Here is a 22332-nt window from a genome sequence, read left to right on the forward strand (position 1 = left end):
CCATTCTTTATTAGCATTGATTAACTAGGCCTCACACACCCCTCTGAAGTGGGGTCAAGCATTATAAGCCCCATTTTAGAGATGGTAAAAGGCTGAGGAAGGTTAAAGGCTAGATTTTCAGAGATGCTGGGCAACAATAGCTCTGATTGACTTTAGCTGCAATTGTGGATGCTCAGCATTTCTGAAAATCATACCCAAGAGGACTTGTCTGTCATCACATTGACTCAATAACAGAATCTGGAGTTCCTATTCCCAGCCCTCTAATATAATAATTAGGTGTGACCTCCCAAAAATAAACAGGAAATTGTTGTTGTTTTTTAAGTCAGGTGAAAAAACTAAACATATGGCAATTCCAAGAATTAGTGGATGCAGACCAAAGGGGGTTCTTAAGGTGAGGAGGAGCAGCAGCTGCTGCCTGCCGTTCAGTTACCTGACAGCTTCATGAGAAAATCTGATGCCATCTTGACAGAGATGTCCTGGCTGAATAGTGCTGAGGCTGTATTGGCCACATAGTCAGAGGAGTCTTTCAGCTTTGTGTTGTTCGTGGCTCTGTCAACAGTGCTGAAAGCAAAGGATGTAGCTGAGATGCTGTTGTCATCTTTGGGTTCTTCCTTTACTACTAAAGGTGGGACACCAGCACTGGCCTGCCCAGCCACCTCAAGTGTTTTAGACACAGATGCTGTCCCTGTAAGCTCAGATCCTCTTTCCCTCTGTTGCCCAGGGCAGGAATCATTATTTAGCTGTGGCGACCCCTTGACTTCAGTTTCTGGGATTTCCTCTTTCACTTTCGCTTCTGTCCTGAGGAAGTGCTGATGGCAACGCATGTGGAGTTTCAGGCTGAAGTGGCGTGAAGAAGTGAAAGGGCATAGCTGGCATTGGAAGGTTTCTCCCCTGTCTTGGTGCTGATGAACCTGATTATATGGTTGAAAACAAACACATACATTTAAGGAAAATGTTACAAAAATATTCTAACGGTCTCTCCTATATATCTGTCTCACACACATTTTTATAAATATGTCAACTCATTAGTGAACATGTCATTACAAGACTTTTGCTAAAAGATCAATTTCTAATAAACATAGTATGGCACCGCCTAGGCAGCAAAGAACATAAGTTCTGAACCCAGTTCAAAAACCAGATATGTCCTGTTTCTGCACCATAGAAACCGGAGGTCCTTTTTATACGAATCAACCTTTATGACCTGGCTGTAATGCTATCATTGTATAAAATTCTGACTCCTCAATTCAGACAGGCAGCTGGTTCTTGGACTAGAACCTTATTTATTGTGTATTTTGTTAAGTGTTATGCCTATAACATTCTGTAAATAATGATGTTTCAGTGCAAACCTTGAAAATGCTAACTTGTATAACAAGTACTGTAATCGATTTAGGTCCCATATTAATCCTCCATTATGAGAAAAAACACAGTTCTTGTTTATATCAAATAGTCACTGAAATAGTTTGTTGAGAACTAATTCTAGCAGAAAATGAAAGATTCTGTTATGACATGATACGATAAAGTGTTTGCATCACATTCTGATTTATCAAGTGTTACCTGGTGAACATTTTCTTTTATCTTCCATATTTTTAGACTATAAGTTCTTCCACACAGGGACCATGTCTTCCTGTTTGTTTGTTCACTGCCCAGTACAATGGGACTCCAATCCCAACTATGGCCTTTGGGAATTACCACTTGTGTACGTACACACACACACACTCTCTCTCTCTCTCTCTAATTTGAAGATTAATTTAGTATTCATGACAGGGAGGGAACAAGCATAATTAGGGCCCTACCAAATTTGTGACCATGAAAATTGTGTCACGGACCATGAAATCTGGTCTCTCTCCTCTCCCCCCGTGAAATCTGATCTTTTGTGTGCTTTTCACAGGAGAGACCACCGTTTCTCAAATTGAGGGGCCTGACCCAAAAGGGAGTTGCAGGGGGGTCACAAAGTTATTTTAGGGGGTTCACATTATTGCCACCCTTACTTCTGCACTGCCTTCAGATCTGGGCAGCTGGAGAGTGGCGGCTGTTAGCCGGGCACCTAGCTCTGAAGGCAGCACCCCGCCAGCAGCAGCGCGGAAGTAAGGGTGGCAATGCCATACCATGCCACCCTTACTTCTGTGCTGCTGCCTTCAGAGCTGGGCGTCTCCAGATAGAGGCGGCTGCTGACTGAGGGCCCAGCTCTGCAGGCAGCATCACAGAAGTAAGGGTGGCAATACCATACCATGCCATTCTTACTTCTGTGCTGCTGCTTGCGACAGCTCTGCCTTCAGAGCTGGGCTCCTGGCCAGCAGACGCTGCTCTCCAGCAGCAGCGCAGAAGTAAGGGTAGCAGTACCACAACCTCCCTCCCCTTACAATAACCTTGCAACCCCCAACCCACAATTCCTTTATGGATCAGGACCCCTAAAATTACAACACCTTGAAATTTCTGACTATAATAGCTGAAATCATGAAATTTATAATTTAAAAAAATCTTATGATCATGAAATTGACCAAAATGGACCATGAATTTGGTAGGGCCCTAAGCATAATGATAGCAAACTTTCCTAATGTACTTTAAATTCAGTCTCTAGAAACCATGCTATTCCAGTCCTGGGTATTTCTTTTACAAATACTGCTAAAGATGTACATTTGTTCCATTCTATTTGGTGATTGTATAATCTAGACAAAATGGCACTCAACTGAGATCAACACACTCATTTTCACTTGTGACCTAAACTGGATTTGAACTCAGGCCTGCGGAGATGTAAGGTTAGTGAAGCAATCAAATCTCACATGCCATTTAGCCCTTCTGCATTCAGTGAAAGTACATTTCATTGACGCTGCTAAGATTTATACTGCAGCAGCACCCAAATGCCCCAAACAGGATCAGGCCTCATTGTGTATGTGCTGCACAAACACTGAGTACGAGATAATCCTTGCTGCACCGAGTTTACAGAATGACATTCTCAATGTGATAGAAATGTGTTATTTACAGCCAAAAATAATTTTAAGATGTTAAAAGTTGCAGCTAACAAAAACTAAGATATTAAGAGCTAATGCTGAAACCCAGTCCTTATAGCACCCAAATTGGGTTTTAAAACAACCCCCGCTTACAGCAGAACATTTGTATAATATATCATAAATAATAAGAATTTGTAATGAAAACACCAACAAAATTAGTTATCTGTACTACTGGAAATACTGTGATATAGAAGTGACTTTTTTCTTTATCAGGAGGCACTGAGATGTACTAACAGTTGCAAGCTCCTTCAGCATGGCAACTTTATCTCCTACACCCACTAAATTCCTGTGTGCCAAGCTGCATCTTTAGGATCCCCACCAATCAATGTCTCCCTGCGCCCACATTTAACCACTTCTGCCAGAGGACCCATGTCATAAATATGACTATTTTTGAAGGCTGTCAAAGTCACTGCTGCTGTCAGGTGGCAAAGTTTGTGTGGAAGCCCAGTTTCTTTTCCCAGGGGCTCAGAATGCCACCTGTGCACTTTCCAGAGTTCAGAGAGAGGTGACGGGTCTGTCTGTTTTGGATTTCTCTTGTGACAGGTCACAACAGCAACATCACCAAGCTGACCAGGACTTGCTTTATTTTGAAACAAAATGCTCGTTAGGTTACAATTTTACAGATTATACAATAAATAAAAAAAGGAAAAATTCTTGCTCACTGGATCCAAATTCAGGGATTCCTGTTTAAACCACAGGAAATGGATGAAACAAGTTTCCAGAGCACTGACTAGCACGCCTATAGTAGTATTTTAAAAATTCCAATAAATAAATTGGTTTGAAAATATAAATACTGATAAAAACAGAAAAAGATCATCTTCATTTAAAGGGATTTTAACTGTCATTCACTTCCTGGTCCTGGACTGCAGGAAAGAACTTAGTTATTGACATATTGGATGGTCCATCTACAGTTGTCCAGTCTCCTCTCTCTGATAATGACTACTTCCAGACGTTTCACAAGGAGAAGCAATAAACCCTGTAGTGGATAGCTATAATATAACCTGCCTATAGTGCAAGTTTCTTCCTAAATCCTATTCAGCTTATGCCTTGGAGCATGAGGACCTTATTTTTTATCCTATTTAATATAACTGTGGATGTTCTCCTTGTCTTTGTTTTAATGCTGCAGTGTTCTTGGTCTGAAATGAGATCCTATGACAATGGGTTATAAAGGCTCAGGCCCTGATCCTGAAATGACTTTTGCATCAATTAACCTGAAGCATGCTAGTAGTCCCATTGACGTCAATGGATCTACTCACTTAAACTTTAGCTTGTGCATGTTTGCAGAATTGGTCCCAATTAGGTGGGGATTCAAATATTTCCTTTTCATCAGTTTTAAATTTGTTTCTGGCAGGTGAATTCAGTGTCCTCTTGTTCTCATATTACAAGAAAGAATAAAAAGAAGTTTAATTTACCTTCTCCATCACATTCATTACTTCAATCTTGTCACCTCCTCTCTAATCTAAGCAATTAAATGATTTTCAGTTCCTTTCTTCATAGGAAGTTCTTACCATGCTGCTAATCATTTTGTTGCCTGTTTTTGAACCTCTTGTGTCTCTAATATAGCTTTTTGATTGAGCAGAATTGAATACAGAATTACAGGAGAGAGCGTGCCATCTATTTATAGAATGGCATTATAGTATTTTCAGTATTAGTGCTGTCCCATTCTACATACATTCAAACATTTTGTTTTGCTCTTTTAACCACTACTGCACAATGAGAAGATGTTTTCATTCAGCTATCTACAGTGCTACTCAGATATTTTTCCTGAATGTGCATGACTAGTTTAAACTGTTCCTTCTAATAAGCATGCCCTTGCATTTATCAACAATAATTTCCTTTGCCATTGTGCTGACTAATCACCTAGCTTTTTTAGGCCTTCTCAAGATCTTCTCAATTCCTCCTCATCTTGACTCTCCTAAGTAATGTTGCATCATCTGCAATTTTGCCAGTTCACTATTCACTCCTTTTTCTAGACCATTACTAAATAGATCAAACAATACTAGTCCTAGTATAGAGAAATCTGCAGTTAACCTCTTGTCATACTTCACAGATTAATATATTCCTAATTGTTGGTTGACTGTCTCTTAACCAATTTCTAATCTGGGATAGTAGTTTACCCCTCACTCCACAACTACTTAATTTTCTTGACAGCCTCTTGGTGAGGGACTTTGCCAAAGGCTTTTTTAAAGGCCAAATTAATTATCTCAACTGAATCTCCTTTATCCATTATTTTGATGACACACTCAAAGTTTCCCAGTATATGAGAATATGATTTTCCTTTACAGAAGCCATGTACCCCTATCATATCATGTTATACAAGGTGTTCTATTCTATTTTTGTCATTTTAACCAGTTTCCCCTGTATTGGTCTGTGATTTACAGGATCAACCCCTCGTGTCTTTTTTAAAGACAGATTCAAGATTTGCAATCTTTCAATCTACTGGCTGATTTTAATAAGTGTCATTTTTCTCAGCAGCTTGGTCACTTTATTTTTAAATTCCTTCAGAACTTTTGGGTGTACATCACCTGGTGTAGGTCACTCATTGTTCTATACATTTACCTACTTGTTCCTGAACTACTTTTTTTGGCACCTCAGCCTCTGACAGTGTCTCATCTTTATTACTTGTAAAGAGTAGCTCTGAAGTATCTTCCCAATGTGATGAATTCTGATGCAAAGACAACCTTTAGTTTCTGTGAAACATCATTATCCTCCTTAATTGTTCCCTTAACTTCTTGGCAGTCAAGTGGACCCACCAATTCTCTCAGACGTCCTGAGTCTAATACACTTAGAATTTAAAGAGTAAATAAACAAAAAACATTTTTATTTCTGACCTCCTACTTACTATCTGACAATTTAGCTGTCAATAGTTTATGCTCTTTACTTACTTACAGGAATGGAGCAGTGGAGAGGTCCTCCAAGAAGGCTAGAGTGGCTGCAGGGGAAGCAGCCAATCAAGGCCCAGGAGGACCATATAAAAGGAGCTGCAGAACATAGCAGAAGTTAGAAGAGGCTTGGAGCTGGAGAAGGAAGGACTGTGTGCTTGGCTGGAAAAGCAGCACGATCATGGACAGCTAAGTGGGGACAGGGACAGGCTCCTGGCTGACTGCCAAGACTGAGCTAAAGGCAGCTTGCTAGCAGGGACCAGGGGAGCAATGAAGGAGCACCTGGCTGGCTGCAGAGACTAAGTAGGGGAGGGCCGCAGGAAGGTATTGCCTCCAGGGAGGAAGCCCTGGGGATATGGCCCCATACCAGGGCCGGAACTGGTTTAAAGACTGTGGACACACCTAACCAGAGGGGGCACTCATGGGAGGTGAATGCCAACCCGATTACACCATAGACTCATAGACTTTAAAGTCAGAAGGGACCATTATGGTCTTCTAGTCTGACCTCCTGCACAATACAGGCCACAGAATCTCACCCACCACTCCTGTAACAAACCCTTGACCTATGTCTGAGCTATTGAAGTCCTCAATTTGTGGTTTAAAGACTTCAAGGTGCAGAGAATCCTCCAGCAAGTGACCTGTGCCCCACGCTGCAGAGGAAGGCGAAAAACCCCCAGGGCCTCTGCCAATCTGCCTGGAGGAAAATTCCTTCCCGACCCCAAATATGGTGATCAGCTAAACCCTGAGCATGTGGGCAAGACTCACCAGCCAGAAACCCAGGAAAGAATTCTCTGTAGTAACTCAGATCCCACCCTATCTAGTGTCCCATCACAGACCATTGGGCATATTTACCGCTAATAGTCAAAGATCAATTAATTGCCAGAATTAGGCTATCCCATCATACCATCACTTCTATAAACTTATCAAGCTTAGTCTTGAAGCCAGATATGTCTTTTGCCTCCACTGCTCCTTTGGAAGGCTATTCCAGAATTTCACTCCTCTGATGGTTAGAAACCTTCGTCTAATTTCAAGTCTAAACTCCCTGATGCTAGCTTTGGTATGATCCCTCCCCTAAGGATGTTGAACTTACACTCTTAATTAGTCTAAATAATACAGAGGAGTTGAATTGAGAATAGCCTCTCCCCATGTGTGCTCTAGGACGAGCTGTTCCAGAAAAACAATAATTTGAAGTGTCAAATTTCTTCTTTTTACCTTGTCCTAACGAGAAAATTGACCAGTTTATATACAGATCTTTGAAGTCACCCATTATTATTATAATAGACTTAGCTGCTGCTTTGCTATTCCTCAATGTTGTGCATTCAGTATCCATTTTCTAATCAGGAGGATAATATATTTGTATTCCTATGACATGGGATTTTTACAGATTCCATAGTATTGTCCTCTTCACACAGAATCTTTGATTGGGTATAATTCTACTTATCCCTGCAAACTAATTTATGTTTTCTGAATAGTTTATACCAGGGATTCTCAAACTGGGCGTTGGGACCCCTCGGGGTCACAAGGTTATTACATGGGGGGGGGGGGTCGCAAGCTGTCAACCTCCACCCCAAACCCTGCTTTGCCTCCAGCATTTATAATGGTGTTAAATATATAAAAAAGTGTTCTTCATTTATAAGGGGGGGTTGCAACTCAGAGCTTTGCTATGTGAAAGGGGTCACCAGTAAAAAAAAGTTTGAGAGCCACTGGTTTATACCCATGTAATACAGATTCTTGTTGTTTGTTATTCCACAGTGATTCAGCAATGCTTGCTATGTCAATTGTGTCAAGGTACACTTCAATTGCTAGGCAATCGAGTTCACCCCTATTTTTGCTTTAAGGTTCTTGTATTGTTATATAGACACATACTTATTTTTGGCCATATGCTTATTCTTAAATCCCTAAGCGGATACCCTGTTGCTCTTCTGAAACATAACTTTGTGATCTTAACCAACCCCTCTGCAAGTAGCATTGGAAGAGGAGCAGGAAGCTGTGTCTTAGCATGCACATGCTCCATAGATATGGAGTGGCCGGAAGCCGGGTGCCTGAAGCCTGCAGCAGTGTTCTGAAGTGAATTTCATCCAAACCTACCTACCAGGGGAAATTGAAAAAATTGAGATTTTATTCCCAGATTATCACTCTCCCTTATGTTATTTTTTGCCATTTCAAAATAAGTACATAATCTTTTTTAAATTAGGAAAATAAATTCCAGTTGTATATTAAACCCAGACAGAAAAGGGGTCACAAACTATCATTTTTGTTGCCTTTTTTTTTCTCTTCAGAATCCTCTTTGTTCCATCCTTATGCGAGTCAACATCACTTTCCACAGGTGTAGCACCAGTTTAAATCATGTTGTAGTACCAGAAATGAGTCCTGAGTTCCTGGGAGCATGCCTGATAGGCCTTCCAAGCATAAGGACTGAAACTTTGGGTTATGAATGATTTTTGTCCCATCCCAGGTGAATAAAACTAGTTTTAGTGTACATTTCTGTACTGAATCTATTTTAGGTTTTTTCTATGGGTATCATTATGGAATCTACATGTCATACAACTATTAAACAAAAAAATGTGTGTGCCCTAAATGACAATATTCTCACAGCCTCCCTTGTTTATAAAAGGCACCTGTGGGTATTTTTCCTTCCTGCCTTTCACTTCCTTGCCTCCAGTTGCAAGTTAGTGGTGGAAAGGGATCCTTGGATAAAACTTTATCAAAAGGGTAGGTATAAAGCTGAACACGGTCAGGGTTAGAATCAGTCCAGTACCCTGTAGTTACATGTTGTAATGCTGGAGTCAAGACACCAGAAGTACTCTGCTCCTTGCAATGTTGTATTCTGGTCCAAACTCATTGTCATGACAGTTAACATAAAGCTATCAAAACTCATTTTCTAAGAAATGAAAAGGCAAAAAAGATGCCGTAAGCAAACACCTACAAGTCACTAATAAAAATCAAAACTCAGATTCCCGAGGTGCACAACATCTAGAATTCTAGAGGAGGGTAAAGGTAGTGTGACTTAAGGCTATGCTGCCATAAGAAACAAAATTAAGAAAAGGCTCCTAGATTTTGATGACCGTGGGTGAAGACTGCAATAGATTAATGCTTTGAACAATCCTGTCTGCCATCCTGCTCTTCTGAACATAAAACACGACACAAATCTCTCAACACACTTATACAAAAAAGGGTTGGATTTTGATGGAATCCTGTCTGAGCAGATGGTGCAGATTGACAAACAAATCCATTCCATTACAGACTTCATTTTTGAGTCATTCTTTTGTTCTAGAAACCACAGGCCCTGGAGATGGCATACAATCTCGGCTGCAGCCAGGGATTTAGCCTGAATTTATAGTAGACTCAATGGGTTTGGCTAGTGGCAACAGTTTGTGTAGGATAAAGAGGAGAGACTCCTATCTGCCAGAATAAGATAAAGTAGTTTCAGAGGAATGATAGGACACTGAAAGGCTGTGAAATCTCCAGCAAGAGAAAGTATACTGTGCCTCTGATTAACAGCTTTAGTTTTTGTTTTACCCTTATATATGTAATTTTTCTTTTGGTTTTGTTTTTAGTTTTTTGTTCGTATTTTATGTCTACGTACTTTTGTTTTTGGAAACACTTTTTTTTTTAAAAAATAGAGAGGGTTAAGGAAACATTTTCTATTGTGGTAAAATAAATCTGTGCCTCTTTTGTCATCAGCTTACCCTGTCACCAAAGAAAACTCATGTCATTCTGGCAGGGTGCCAGTGACTTTATCAAACATTATATTCTCTATCCCCCTTACCAGCCACACATGCATTTTGGATTCATCTTGATTTTGTCCTCCCTGATGCACCACATTGTTACCAGGGGCCTACTAAAAAGAGAATATATATAAATATATCTCAAGCCCCAATGTCACTGTACTATCAACAGAAAATATTTTCCGAACTCTTTTACTGTAATTCTGATCATTTGAATGTACCCGTAAACCAAAGACTGCCAAAGTGACCATTGTGAGACCGAATGTGGCCCATACAATCCTTGTATGCCCTTATCTCTAATAGGGTGGTGTGACCAGTGAAGGCCATAGTTCCCACTATGTAATGGTCCATTTTGACCTGTGACATCACACTGTCTTGAGTGCTGATATTTGCAGTCTGCAGGCCTCACTTCTATATCATGGATAGGGGGGCTGTAATTTGCTCCAGTTTATTTTACTTGTTGATTCTTGTATAAAATCTCATCTCTTACAATTGACTTAGGGTGTATGAACATTGTTTTTTTTTTAAATCCCCACCAAGTTAATCAATATTAATCCCTAGTCGATACACTTCATCCTACAAACCAGGAGTAAACTTAACACAATGTCCCTATACTCACCCACTTAAAATAAAGAGAAAACCAATGGACTTTTACTTCATACTGATATGCAGACTCTGTTAGAACAAAGGAGGAATTAATGACAGAGTTGAGGGCCCCTCCATTCAGAATACTCTGTCACCAACCTGCAGAGGTTTAAATCTGGGAACACTTTGTTCAAGTACATGTCAGTTGATCTCACGCATTACGGTGAAATGGGGGGAAAATACAGGCTTACAGATACAAGTTATTTGAGCCATAAAGGATTTTAAAGATCACTATCAACACTTTGAATCACATCTGAACACATAAAGACCTCACACACACATGAGCAGAAGGGGGGTGTCAGAGTGAGACCTTGTGGGACTATCCATGAGACCAGCCTCAGGGCAGATTAGTGGCTACTAAACACCACCCTCTAGTGCAGGGGTGGGCAAACTTTTTGGCTTGAGGGCCACATCTGGGTGAGGAAATTGCATGCAGGGCCATGAATGTAGGGCTGGGGCAGGGGGTTGGGGGTATGGGAGGGAGTGCGGGGTGCGAGAGTGGGTGCAGTAAGCAGGAAGGGGCTCAGGGCAAGGGGTTGAAGTGCAGGAAGGGTGCAGGGTGTACAAGGGGGCTCAGGGCAGGGGACTGGGGTGCAGGGCAGGGGTATGGAGGGGTGTGGCAGGGGGCTCAGGGCAAGGGGATCAAGGCAGAGGATTGGGGGCTCAGGGCAGGGGGTTGAGGTGCAGGAGGGAGTGTGTGCTGTGTGCAGGAACGGCTCAGGGCAAGGGGTTGGGTGCAGGAGGGGTGTAGAGTGTGGCAGGGGGCTCGGGTGCAAGAGGAGGTGCGGCGTGTGGGAGGGGGCTCAAGGCAAGGGTTCAGGCTCCAGCCCAGCGCCGCCTACCTTGAGCGGCTCAGGGGTGGCAGCAGCACGCAGCAGGGCTAAGGCAGGCTCCCTGTCTACTCTGGCTCTGTGCCGCTTCCAGAAGCAGCCAGCACCACGTCCCTGCAGCCCCTGGGGGAGGAGGGGCAGAGGGCTCTGTGCGCTGCCCTCGCCTGCGGGTACCTTCCCCCGAAGCTCCCATTGGCCACAGTTCCCCGTTCCCAACCAATGGGAGCTACGGAGGAGGTACCCACAGGTGAGGACAGAGCATGGAGCCCTCTGTCCCCCCCAGTTCGTCCCCCCCAAGGGGCCGCAGGGACATGGTGCCGGCCGCTTCTGGGAGTAGTGTGGGGCCAGGGCAGGCAGGGAGCCTGCCTTAGCCCGTGGTGCCACGGGGGTGGCAATCCCTCGGGCGGGATCCAGCCCACGGGCCATAGTTTGCCCACCCCTGCTCTACCATCATTATGAACTAAAGTAATTTTATATCTAAGTGGCCCTTGGTTTGGCAGTATGGGCGCTTCTCACATGTAAACATATTAGAGAAAGCAATGATGTAACCAAGTCTTCTTCAAAATGGTGCTAGCACTGGAGAAAAGTGTGTGCATATAGTGGTGGTGGTGGTAGGGTTAATCATATTTATAAAAATTCTAATTCAGGGTTTGTTTTTTATTTCATTCCTAACCCACCACACAGAAATATAAATACTTGTCTCAATGGTTATGATCAAGAATTTAAATATACTCCTTGCATTCATAAGTCCTTTACTGTACTGCTTATCGATTTGTTCTGAAAGCATTTTAAGACAATATAACCTATATAAACCCTGCGACTCTCAGTTGTGATACTATCACAAGCTAGGGTTTGTATCATAAAGGTGCACACAGCTAGGATCAGTTGTAATTTCTATTACAATTTTGCTTTTATGGATTTATAAAAACATTGTTTTAACTGACATTGGGATAAAACTGACATACTAGTTGTCAATGTAATTGCAATTTTTCTGCTCATGCATAGCTTGACTTGGTTAAACACTGTTTCTCAATATATAGTAGAGCAACTAAAAATAATTTTTGGTGCTGTCAGATTTCTTTTGAGGACTCTGCTTTACCTAATTAATTCCTTGGTATTTTTTGTTACTTTGAAAATTTTTGTTGAAGACAAATTTTGAAAAATGGCTATTGGACAGTTTAATGTTTTTAATCTGTGTTACAGAAAAGTTTCCATAAAATCATCACCACATTATTGCATAGAATACTATATGATCTGTATCTTTGTCTGATTGTTGTAAGGGACTTTACTGTATGAAGACAGAGATAATTCAAGGAGAGGCTGATACCCCGTAGGTAGGAAAGAGTAGCATGGCTTCAAATAGCCATCCAGCAACCAACAATTAAGAGACAGTGCAAGAACCATTCATTCACTTTGATGTCCTACCTCTGACCCTCGGCTAAATTCACCAGAAGAGCTTGTCAAAACAGGGGATCCATCTGGTAAACAAAGGAGAACCTAAAGGCCCCAGAAACTGAAACATAGGACTTCTCAGAGGGATTAAAAGTGACTCTCTCTAGGGAAGGGAGAATTGTTCGCAGGAGACCGTAAAGAGAGGCCTGCCTAGGGTTTTTAAGAAGGGCTGACAAGCCTCTAGGTAAGACAGATCTGCATATAGGCTGTTTATTGTTTAAAATCCCCTTTTTTCTCTCTCTCATGCTATGCTTTGTTTCTACTCTTAAGATTAAAGAATATTTTTGTTTGAGAAGGCTGTCTGGTCACTGTATTTACCACTGGTCACTGACTCCCAAAGAACTACAGGTACTGAATCCGGTTAGACCTGCCAGGTAAGCACAATCAATACACAGGGTACTGTAGCCCAGGACCCTGTCTATGAGTGGGAGAATTGCCTGGTTCCACTTCAGGAGATGTAAAGGCACAAGGTCGGAGACCTGAGGCGGTGCACTCAGAGATTGGAGAGGGAAGAGAGGTGCAGCTAGCCCTGTAACCATGACAAGTGTAAATCAAGATGACTCCACTTAAGTAAATAGTTGTTCTGGTGTAAGTGAGATCAGAATCTGGCCCAGTGTTCTAAAACGTTTTAACGTAACAAATGCTGTAACATATCATGCCTAAAAGCTCAATATTTCCCTGTGTACTTTAAACATATTTATCTGTGTTAATAACTACAAACAAATAATTCAGACAAACAAAAAATTGTACTGCTGCTATAACAGGTCAAGTATGCCAATGAAGGAAACTTAGCGGTTCTGTTCAGTAATTTTATATAGAGACTGGATGAGCCAAAGCCCATCTTCACTTCACCATTCATCTTCATTCACCAACATTCACTTCACTGGTGTCCATGCATTGAAGCACACATTATGGTACACAAGAACCATCACACCATATTCTTTAACCCCTGCAGCACTTTACTGCCTTTCCATTAAGTTTCTTTGTTGAATTTGTTCATTTTTGCCAGTTTAACATGTATATTTAATCTTCAGGTAGGTTAGGCTTGAAATATAAGTTGTGTATAATAAATAAAACCTAAAGTTAATAAAAACATTCTTTACAAAAGCATATTACAGTGAAAACAGTTATTGTTTTGGTTTTGAACATTCCCCTGAAATGCCTGCAAACCAAACTTTACAGCACTGTAGTGCCCATAAAGGAGAGCCGGAAGGTGAAACTGACCAGTCTGTTTTCATTGCCCAAATTATACCAAAAGGCAAACAAACTGAAATTTTAAAATCTAAAACTTTTTGTGCTTTCATTTTTAATAAGATGTTATTAGTAGCACAGGTATGGAAAGGAGGTTGTTTTTTTTTAATTGTGTGATTTTTAACCAGATAGTTTCTTTTCTATATATTTTTGCTCACTGAGCCAGTCTCTTCATTGTCAGTAAACACTGCCCTTACCTTCATGTGTGATTTGAGATTGTCCTTGCGTGCACAGCGAAATGGACAGAGTGGGCACTGATGACTTTTTAAACCTGTATGAATCACCATGTGTCGTTTCCAGTAACTCTTCCTCTTTATAACCAACCCACAGATTGGACACTGAAAAGGTTTTCCTCCTTCTTCTTCTGAGGCTTAGTGGACGGAGAAAAGAAAAAGAGAAGGTCCTTTACAGCCACTGACTGGTTGAATACTTTCCCCTCAAACATACCCAAATATCATTTTACAACTTTAGATTTTCATCTGCAAAGACAGACACAGTACTGGTTAAACACCAACACCCACCAAAAGTTTCAATTTCTCTTCTTCCATATTCAAACCTCCCTAATCTAGTTATGCTCCCTCTTAAGAGCTGTAATTTAAGATTCATTTATCAAGTTGAAGTCTCAAAAACTCATTGGATAGCCAGTAGGTGATGCTACTCTTCCTTACCTGGCCCTGTACTTCTCACAAACATCATTCGGTAGCCAAATTTCCTATCCACTATCAGCTTCATCAGGGAAAAATGCTTAACTCTTGATTTTAAAAGTGATGAATTCCAGTATTCGATGGATAATGAAAAAAGAAGATATTAAATACAGAATTCACACTTCTTAATCAAAAAACATGCTGGCGTCATAAACCTAACACGCTCAAGGCCAGAACTGAGTGATTTCAGAATCCCTGCTGTTGAACTTGTTTACTTATGGCTCAAGCAGATGCTGCTGCCACTTCAGTCGTCAGGTGGTCTTAGGGTCATGGGATATTTTTCTTCTTCTATCCTGTTTCTCTGTTTGCTAGTGCATTAAACCTACTGCCTTTTTCTAGACATTTGGACACTATTTTGCACAGTATCGTCCATTGTAAGAGGGAATGGCAACCAATGCCCAGGAAAGATGTTTGTATTTGTCAAGCAAATGTAATTTATCTACTAAGTATGGAATAATCACCAGGCGAAGGGTAAGGGAGATTCTTTGTTGTTGACGTGACACAATGAAACATTCTGACATCTCACTACAAATGCCTCTGCCCATTACGAGGAAGTTTGTAGTGTTGTCATTGAATTAGAAGACAATTTTTATGATTGCTAAAAGGCAGTTTGATTATTTCTGAAAATCCAGAAGTTAGTAGTGTCTATCCTGCTATTTGGAATTATTTCCAGACTATTTCAGGTCATTATCTAATGTATTCATCAGCTATTTTCTACCTGCAAGAATTCATGAAATTTAACATTTCCTGTGATTGGAAACCAACTAATAAAACCTCCAGAATGATTTTGTAATATGTTTCAGTATAATTCCTACTAGCTGGTAGGAGACAAAAATATAATTCATCTGATTACATAGTCCTTCTGACCTAATCAACAAGCCTGAGAGAAAGAGTATATTTTCAATGTGTGTTTTGCAGCTTCAGAAACTTCATGAGTAGAATTTCTATCACACTCAATATATTATTAAATTGCTCCGTCATTGCATCTTTGAAAAGTCAGCGGAAACCAACACTATAATTGCTAGTGTTTCACTTTTTTCATGTCTTTCCTTATTTCTTTATAAAAGGTAAGAGACAAACTACAGAAATATATGTTAGTAGCATTTTTTACTTCTCAAGTCATTTCTTTCTATCATGTCTCCTTTTCAGCAACTGGTTATCATCAGAAGGGAATCAGAAATAAACGTAGCATGTTCTATCACCTATTTTCTAACCCATTAATAATAGGTCTATAAACAAGTGGCTTACCAGCAATTTTGCACATTACTTTAGGCCAAACCCAGGACTGGAGTGAGCGAGTAAAACTCCGCTGTTAACAATGAGAATTCCTAATATACAGGAGTTGTGTGATCCACCACAACAATGCAGCCATTTCTGGGGTGGAACACAAGAGACTTGCTTATAACACTACACAATGCTTTAGCATAAGAAGCAAAGAATACTGGGCCGGTGTCACCTCTCACTTATACTGATGTAAAATCAGGAACAACTCCAATTAATTCTATGGAGCTACATGACTGTAAAACTGATGTGAGAGGAGAATCAGACTCACTGAATCCAACTGAAAATCAGGAAGACTGTTGTACGTGTTCCATGCAAAGTGTTTATTGCTCAAATAGGAATTTGATCTAGGCATAGGAGCTAACACTCATATTCTTGCAAAAGTGGCATGGGATCTTAAACAGGGAGTCAGGGCCAATGTTCCCTCTAATTTTCCCATCCATGTGCGGAATGAATTTTGTTATGTGCACCAGTATAGAGTTTATGTGTAGCAGGGGTGGGGCTGAGGGTTTCGGAGTGTGGGAGGGGGCTCAGGGCTGGGGCAGAGAGTTGGAGTGCAGGGGGTGAGGGCTCCGGCTCAGGCTGCCCCAGGAGTGTAGCGGGGAGAGAGGACTCCCCACAGCCCTCTCCCCCCACAGCAGCCCCAGGGCTGTGGGGTGGGTGGGGGGAGGAGAGGCATCTTGCCCCGCCACAGCAGCTCCGGGGCTAGGGAAGAGGAGCCTCACCCCACCGCAGCAGCCCCGGGGCTTGGCAGGGGGAAGGCGTCTAGCCCCGCTGCAGCAGCCACGCAGCTGGGAGGGAGAGGTGTCTGGCCCCTCCGCAGTCCGGCATGCCCCAAGCTCCCCCATCACCTCCCTCCACCTCACCCCACTGCCTCCACATACTCCCTATTTCTCCCCCCCCCCCGCCATCTTCCAGGCCCACCTGTGGCCACGCCCCTCAGTGCAGTGTGCACTGCGCGGCTCTGCTAAGTGCACAGCCCTTGATGGCTTCCTGCGTGACTGCGCATGCATGCACTTTAGAGGGAACATAGGTCAGGACTTCATTTTACATTTCATCCAAAAGACAGCAATACCAACTTTAAAATGTTTCATAACACTGCTGATACAGTGATTTAGTGGGTCCCACTTCAGTCTCTTCCTGAACATCTCCCATCCAAGTAATGATCAGGCCTAACTAAGGTTAGCACATGAGCTCTGACAAGACTACAATCTGATGTGCTATTGCTCCTTATGTACTAAAAAAAGTTTATGAACTCAGAGCTTAATTCATGCTGTAGGCCTGATAAGAGTGCCTTTTTTTTTTTTTTACAAGCATATTTCCCCCTTTACTGCCTCCTTATTTTTTTCAATATCTAATAGTTGATCTCAGTGACCATTGGCTATCACGGATATCTTCATTGCTGATGAAAGAAGCTGACTCATAATAACTGGAAGCAGACTTTCTTCAACTATAAAATATATGGCAAAATCTTCCAATCAGTGCCTTCAGGGAAAATATGTTTATTTTACTGGCAAAACAAGCATGTCCTCAAGAGAAGGCCCACACAAACAGACAAAACTTTATAAAATGAAATATCATATTATGGTTTCAGTGCCATAAAAACGTGGCTGCAAAAAGAATCACTTCCATAAAACCATGGCTGCAAAAAGAATCAAAGGAATGTGTGACATTTATTTTCATAGCAAATATACATGATCAAGTGCCCAACTCAGTATTTTAGAGGAGTACTGTAATGTCTACTGCTCAAAAGTCACACAACAGTGACCTCTTTCTGCAAGTTATACGTCTCTACAGCAGAAAGAATGATTACAGAGAACCAAATTCCTTCAGAATCCAAATACCCTATCTCATAGCTTTTCTTGGTCCCTTATTTTCATTTGGTTAATTCCTTTCCAGTCAAAAACTAATGAACATGTCAGAACGGGAGCTAGAATTCAACAAATATCTTTGTTATTAATCTATCATGATAAAGTTTGTTTGGATGCCAACTGAGGTTGGTGAAGGCCCAGTACGTATAAACTGATCATATTTTTTATATATAAAGCAAAGGAAAATGATTGTTTCATGATTACCAAGGCCCTGAGGTAACATGCTCCCAATAGCCTTTCAGCATTCCTCTGTCTTAAGCAGAGTAGACACTAGAGATTTCACTGCATCACAGCCAGATTATGAATTGTCAGCACTGCATATAGACTTAGACTGCACTCCTCTTTTTCAAGGTGTACAGATAAGATTCCACAATTCACAATTCGTTAGCCAAACATATAGAAGTTGGATTTTACTACAATAAAAAAGTTTATCTTCTGCATTACTCTTTCTTATCAAGTAACAAATCATGTGAACGCTTTTTGCACATGCAGTAAATAAGCAGATAATATTAACATTTTTGGAATGGTGTATTATATTAAATTTAACCGAATCCTTGCTATCCCCTCTCTTTAAAGGCTTGTCTATGTGAGAAAGTTATACCACTATAACATTAAGGTGTGAATTTAAATCAATACATTTACACTAGTATAATTTAATGTAAACCCCTTCCGAAGTAACATAAACTTACCTGAAAAAAACCTCTTTTATGCAGGAATAAAAGTGTCCAAAAAACTATATCAGTTTTACTATACTGCTAAAACTTTGCCATGTAGACAATCCCTAACAAACTAACACCCAAGCTTTTTATCTTGTGAAGGCTTTTGACCAGCTTCCTCATCCTATTAATCAGAATTTCATTGTTAGCAAGATAACACCTAAATTCCATGGAAACATGAACATGTGATGCATACAATTTTTTAAAAAAGAAATGTCAGTATGTACAAGAAAATATTGCTCATTTGGATAATTGAAATAATGTAATTCCCCACATTCTTTCCTGATTTCTTTTGTTAGCAGTACAGTTTGCAATAGGCCTATATCTTAGAATGCTGACAGAACTAGGAGAGGAAGAGGGAGGGGGTGGGCCAAGAAGTATAAAGCGGGTTTTGTTGAGCAGAATTAGGAAAAAGCAGTTCATTTTCTTCTATTTTTTTATGACAAAGAATTGTGAAAGAATGAACATGAGAGATTTGTTCGTGGTTCTGCAGAAAATTTTAATGAAAAGTGGCAACATAATAATATACTCCGGTAAATTAGGACAGGGTAGTAAGCGATTATACAAAAGTCCATTTATGACAGAGACAGCAGGAGGGAAAATTCTCCCTTGTCCAATATTTCAAAAGCACTGGTTTTGTACATGTTCCCTGATACCACGAGCTCCCTGACAGGGATTCTTTCATCTTCCCCATTAAATATTTCTTGTGTGGACCTAGTCTGAACTTGGTGAGGAAAAAATACATTTGTATGGAATAAAAAAAAATGTATTGAACTGTACACTCATTACCTTTCAAATATGGACACATTTGTGAAGGTTTGATCTTCCAATGGTAGTTTAAAAGCTATCCTATTGTTTATTTGGTTCTTATTTTCATAATAGGTGGAAACAATACAAACCAGACCAGGGAAGAAGAGTTAAATAAATCTAGAGCAAAACAAACATGCCTTACTTGATGGTTAAGATAAGGGTCCATACCTGTATTAGTGGGCTTAGAAATTCTTCCTTTAGGGACTGGAAGTAGCAATAATTCCAAAGACTGTGGTGGAGTTACTTTCTCTTGCTTCATCTCTGAAATCTGCAGGGGATCCTCTGCAACTAGTGACTTTTTCTTCTCAGCCAACAGGCTGCCTGCAGCCCTTGCAGCCACCTCCTTGAGTAGGGCAGCTGAGGAGGTCATTGAGGCCAGGGAAAGGAAAGAACTGGCTGGAGGTGGGTGGTCCTGCCCAGGAGTCATGCTTCTTTCACTAACTTTCTTTGATAAAGCTGCTAAGGTTGAGCTGGCAGACTGAGAATTAAAAGGTGAAGAAAAGGATTCAAATCTTATAGTATCTTCAGTCCTTGAAAGTGATTTGTCCTGAAGAACTGCATTGGCTGCGGCTTTCAATTTCAGGATAGCTGAATCTGGGGACAAACCACAGGTGGTGGTTGAGTTTGGCAACCACTTACCTTGATTCCATATAAACCGATTACTTGCATTGTATTGGTCATTTTGTTCCTGTTTCTCAGCAAGCTTTCTGGCAAGAACACTTAGCTGCTGGGCATGATGAGAAGGTGGAGAAAAGGAGAGATTTGAACCAACATTTACAGGGGACTCGACCTTGCCATTGACTGTAACAGCAGTGTCCAGCTTGAGAGAACCAGCCTCCAGAAGCCTTCTCAGGTTACTGCTCAGTGGCTTATTTGGGCCAGGAGATTCATCTTCGCACAAAGACGACACATCAGGAGAAAGGTGTTCTTTGCTCTGTAATGTGTCTCTTAAAGTCTCATTTTCAATAGCTATCAGCTCCAGCGTGTTGCTGCTAGGAGTTGCACTTCCCAGAGAAGTATCCGGGGAAGTGGACTGCGCCTGGATTCTATCCTCAAGAGATAACTTGAAGTTTTCCTGGACTTCTCCATATGATGCTTCCGATGGAGTCTCTGAAGAGTTTCCAAACCAGTGTTCTTCTTCACTAAGTTCACCTTCCACTTCCTCCTGTCTAGTACCATCTGTGGGATACCAAGAACAACAAGTTTATTTCCAAAATATTAATGTGTCCTTAATGCTAAGTGTGTGAATTTCTCTTAATACCTCCAGTTCTTGTCTCTCCTCAACAAGATTCTAATGAATGCTAGGGACAATTGCATCAGCTGGAGCATTTTGAACAGTTACTAAACATTTGTCTCAAGTGCTTTCGTTTGGCATCTGGACTACTCAGAAGAGGTAGTTTTCAGGAAAAAAAAGAATGAAAGAGTGGAATACAAAAGAAAATAGTGGAATAAAAATGAAAGCATGATGGACTTGTTATCAGTAAGTCCTTAAAAACTTGCTAAGTCAGTGTAACTGTATAATTGCAGTAATGTATTTGCATGACAAGAGCATGGGCATCATTTATATATTGCTATTATTTAAACCAACATATATATTGCTATTATTTAAACCAACATAGGCCGCTAATTTCTCACAATGTTATAATTTCAGTGATGTTAAAGCAGTGATGTATTTGACTCCTTGAGTATTATATACTGTACCTAAAACTCTGTAAGCTTAGTGCAGAGATGTCTTCAAAAAAACAGACCAGGTGTTGAATCACTCATATTAAAAGTAGTTGCCTACAGTTATTTTAATCTTAGTCCAATCTGCACTGTGACCTATTTTGAAAAAAAAAAAAAAAAATTTGTTGCTGTAATGCATGATGTTTCTTTTCTGAATAGCGGGGAGCAGTAACACTTGAACTGCAAGCTAATGTATTGATCTCGCCAGCTATTTAGAGAGGAAACGTAACATACAAATTTTCTTGCTTTAACAAACAATCTTAAGGAAGACCTAAAAGTTAAAACAAAGAATATACTAAATGGAATTTTGTTTTTATCAAATGAAAAGGGCTTCTTTCGTACAGTTAGTCACATTTCTTCTTGACAGGTGATTCCAACATATCTAGTCTCTCTCTCGAGAGCTGACTGGCAGTGTTTAAAGTGTGGTGACCCTGGATTGCTCTTCTTCACAATGGTTATTCAGAGAGATATAGATGTGACTAAAGATTTTTGTCCATCTAGCTGGCCAATCAGAATGTAGTCAAGAACAATAGCAATGTTAGAATTAAATTTATGTTATCTCCTCTTGCCAGATACCTTTCTCGCATATCTTGCTTTTAGACTGAATGTCCCACAGTATGAAAGAGTCATAGAAATCATACTACTGCAAATCAACGAAAGGATTTTTTTTTTTAAATATGGACGCTGCTATTAGGATTTTATGGTACATGCTGTATAGTCCCTGATTCCTTATTCATTTCCAACAAGTTGAAAAACTTTAGATAGCAGCTGATGACTAGGTAATAATTACTATTTAGCACTATACTGCACCTTTCATCCACACATGCAGCCTCAGCCAACAGATATTTAAATAAAAACTGCCATAGAAAATGTATGAAGACAGATGTCTTCATATTCAGTTGTTCTCTCAATAACCTTTCCTGGGAAATTTTCACCAAAATTTGGAGAGGATACAACAGACAATAACTTAACCCATGCTTTAAAGTGAGAGAAGTCCAAAACTTTTCAATTAAAGATTTCATATACAATTATTTTGACATTATCTAGGATCAAATAAAAGGTTAGAATGGTTCTCTGAAAAATGAATGAATCGTCAGGATTAAGGAAAAGGTGCATGGCAGGGCCAATACCCTGTAGATATGTATAGAGATGAATGATGCTAGTCAGCGGTTAGAGTTCCAGCCTAGGTTGTGGAAGACATTGCTTCAAGTCCCTGCTCTATCATACGTATCCTGTGTGACATTGGGCAAGTCAGTGTCACACACTGAGCGACTAGAAGTCTTTAAATAATGATTTGGGAGTTCTACAGCTAAGTCAAGGGAGAGAATTCTTCCAGGAGTGGGTGAGTCAGGTTTTGTGGCCCGCATCATGCGGGAGGTCAGACTAGATGATCATAATGGTCCCTTCTGACCTTAGAGTCTATGAGTCT

General features: G+C 40.6%; 1 protein-coding gene across 2 annotated transcripts in view; it reads right to left on the reverse strand.

The window, feature by feature from the left end:
• The window catches only part of ZNF827 (zinc finger protein 827), a 146665-nt gene that overhangs the window by 100193 nt on the left and 24140 nt on the right, over nucleotides 1–22332 (reverse strand). For both annotated transcript variants that reach the window (XM_034771923.1, XM_034771922.1), the window contains exons 2-4: nucleotides 19347–20357; nucleotides 13994–14166; nucleotides 431–911 (exon numbers count right to left, since the gene is read on the reverse strand). In XM_034771923.1, the coding sequence (XP_034627814.1) occupies nucleotides 431–911; nucleotides 13994–14166; nucleotides 19347–20357 (1665 nt within the window). The remainder of the gene's footprint in view (nucleotides 1–430; nucleotides 912–13993; nucleotides 14167–19346; nucleotides 20358–22332) is intronic.

The sequence above is a fragment of the Trachemys scripta genome, chromosome 5 (genome assembly GCF_013100865.1).
Source record: "Trachemys scripta elegans isolate TJP31775 chromosome 5, CAS_Tse_1.0, whole genome shotgun sequence".
Lineage (NCBI taxonomy): Eukaryota > Metazoa > Chordata > Testudines > Emydidae > Trachemys > Trachemys scripta.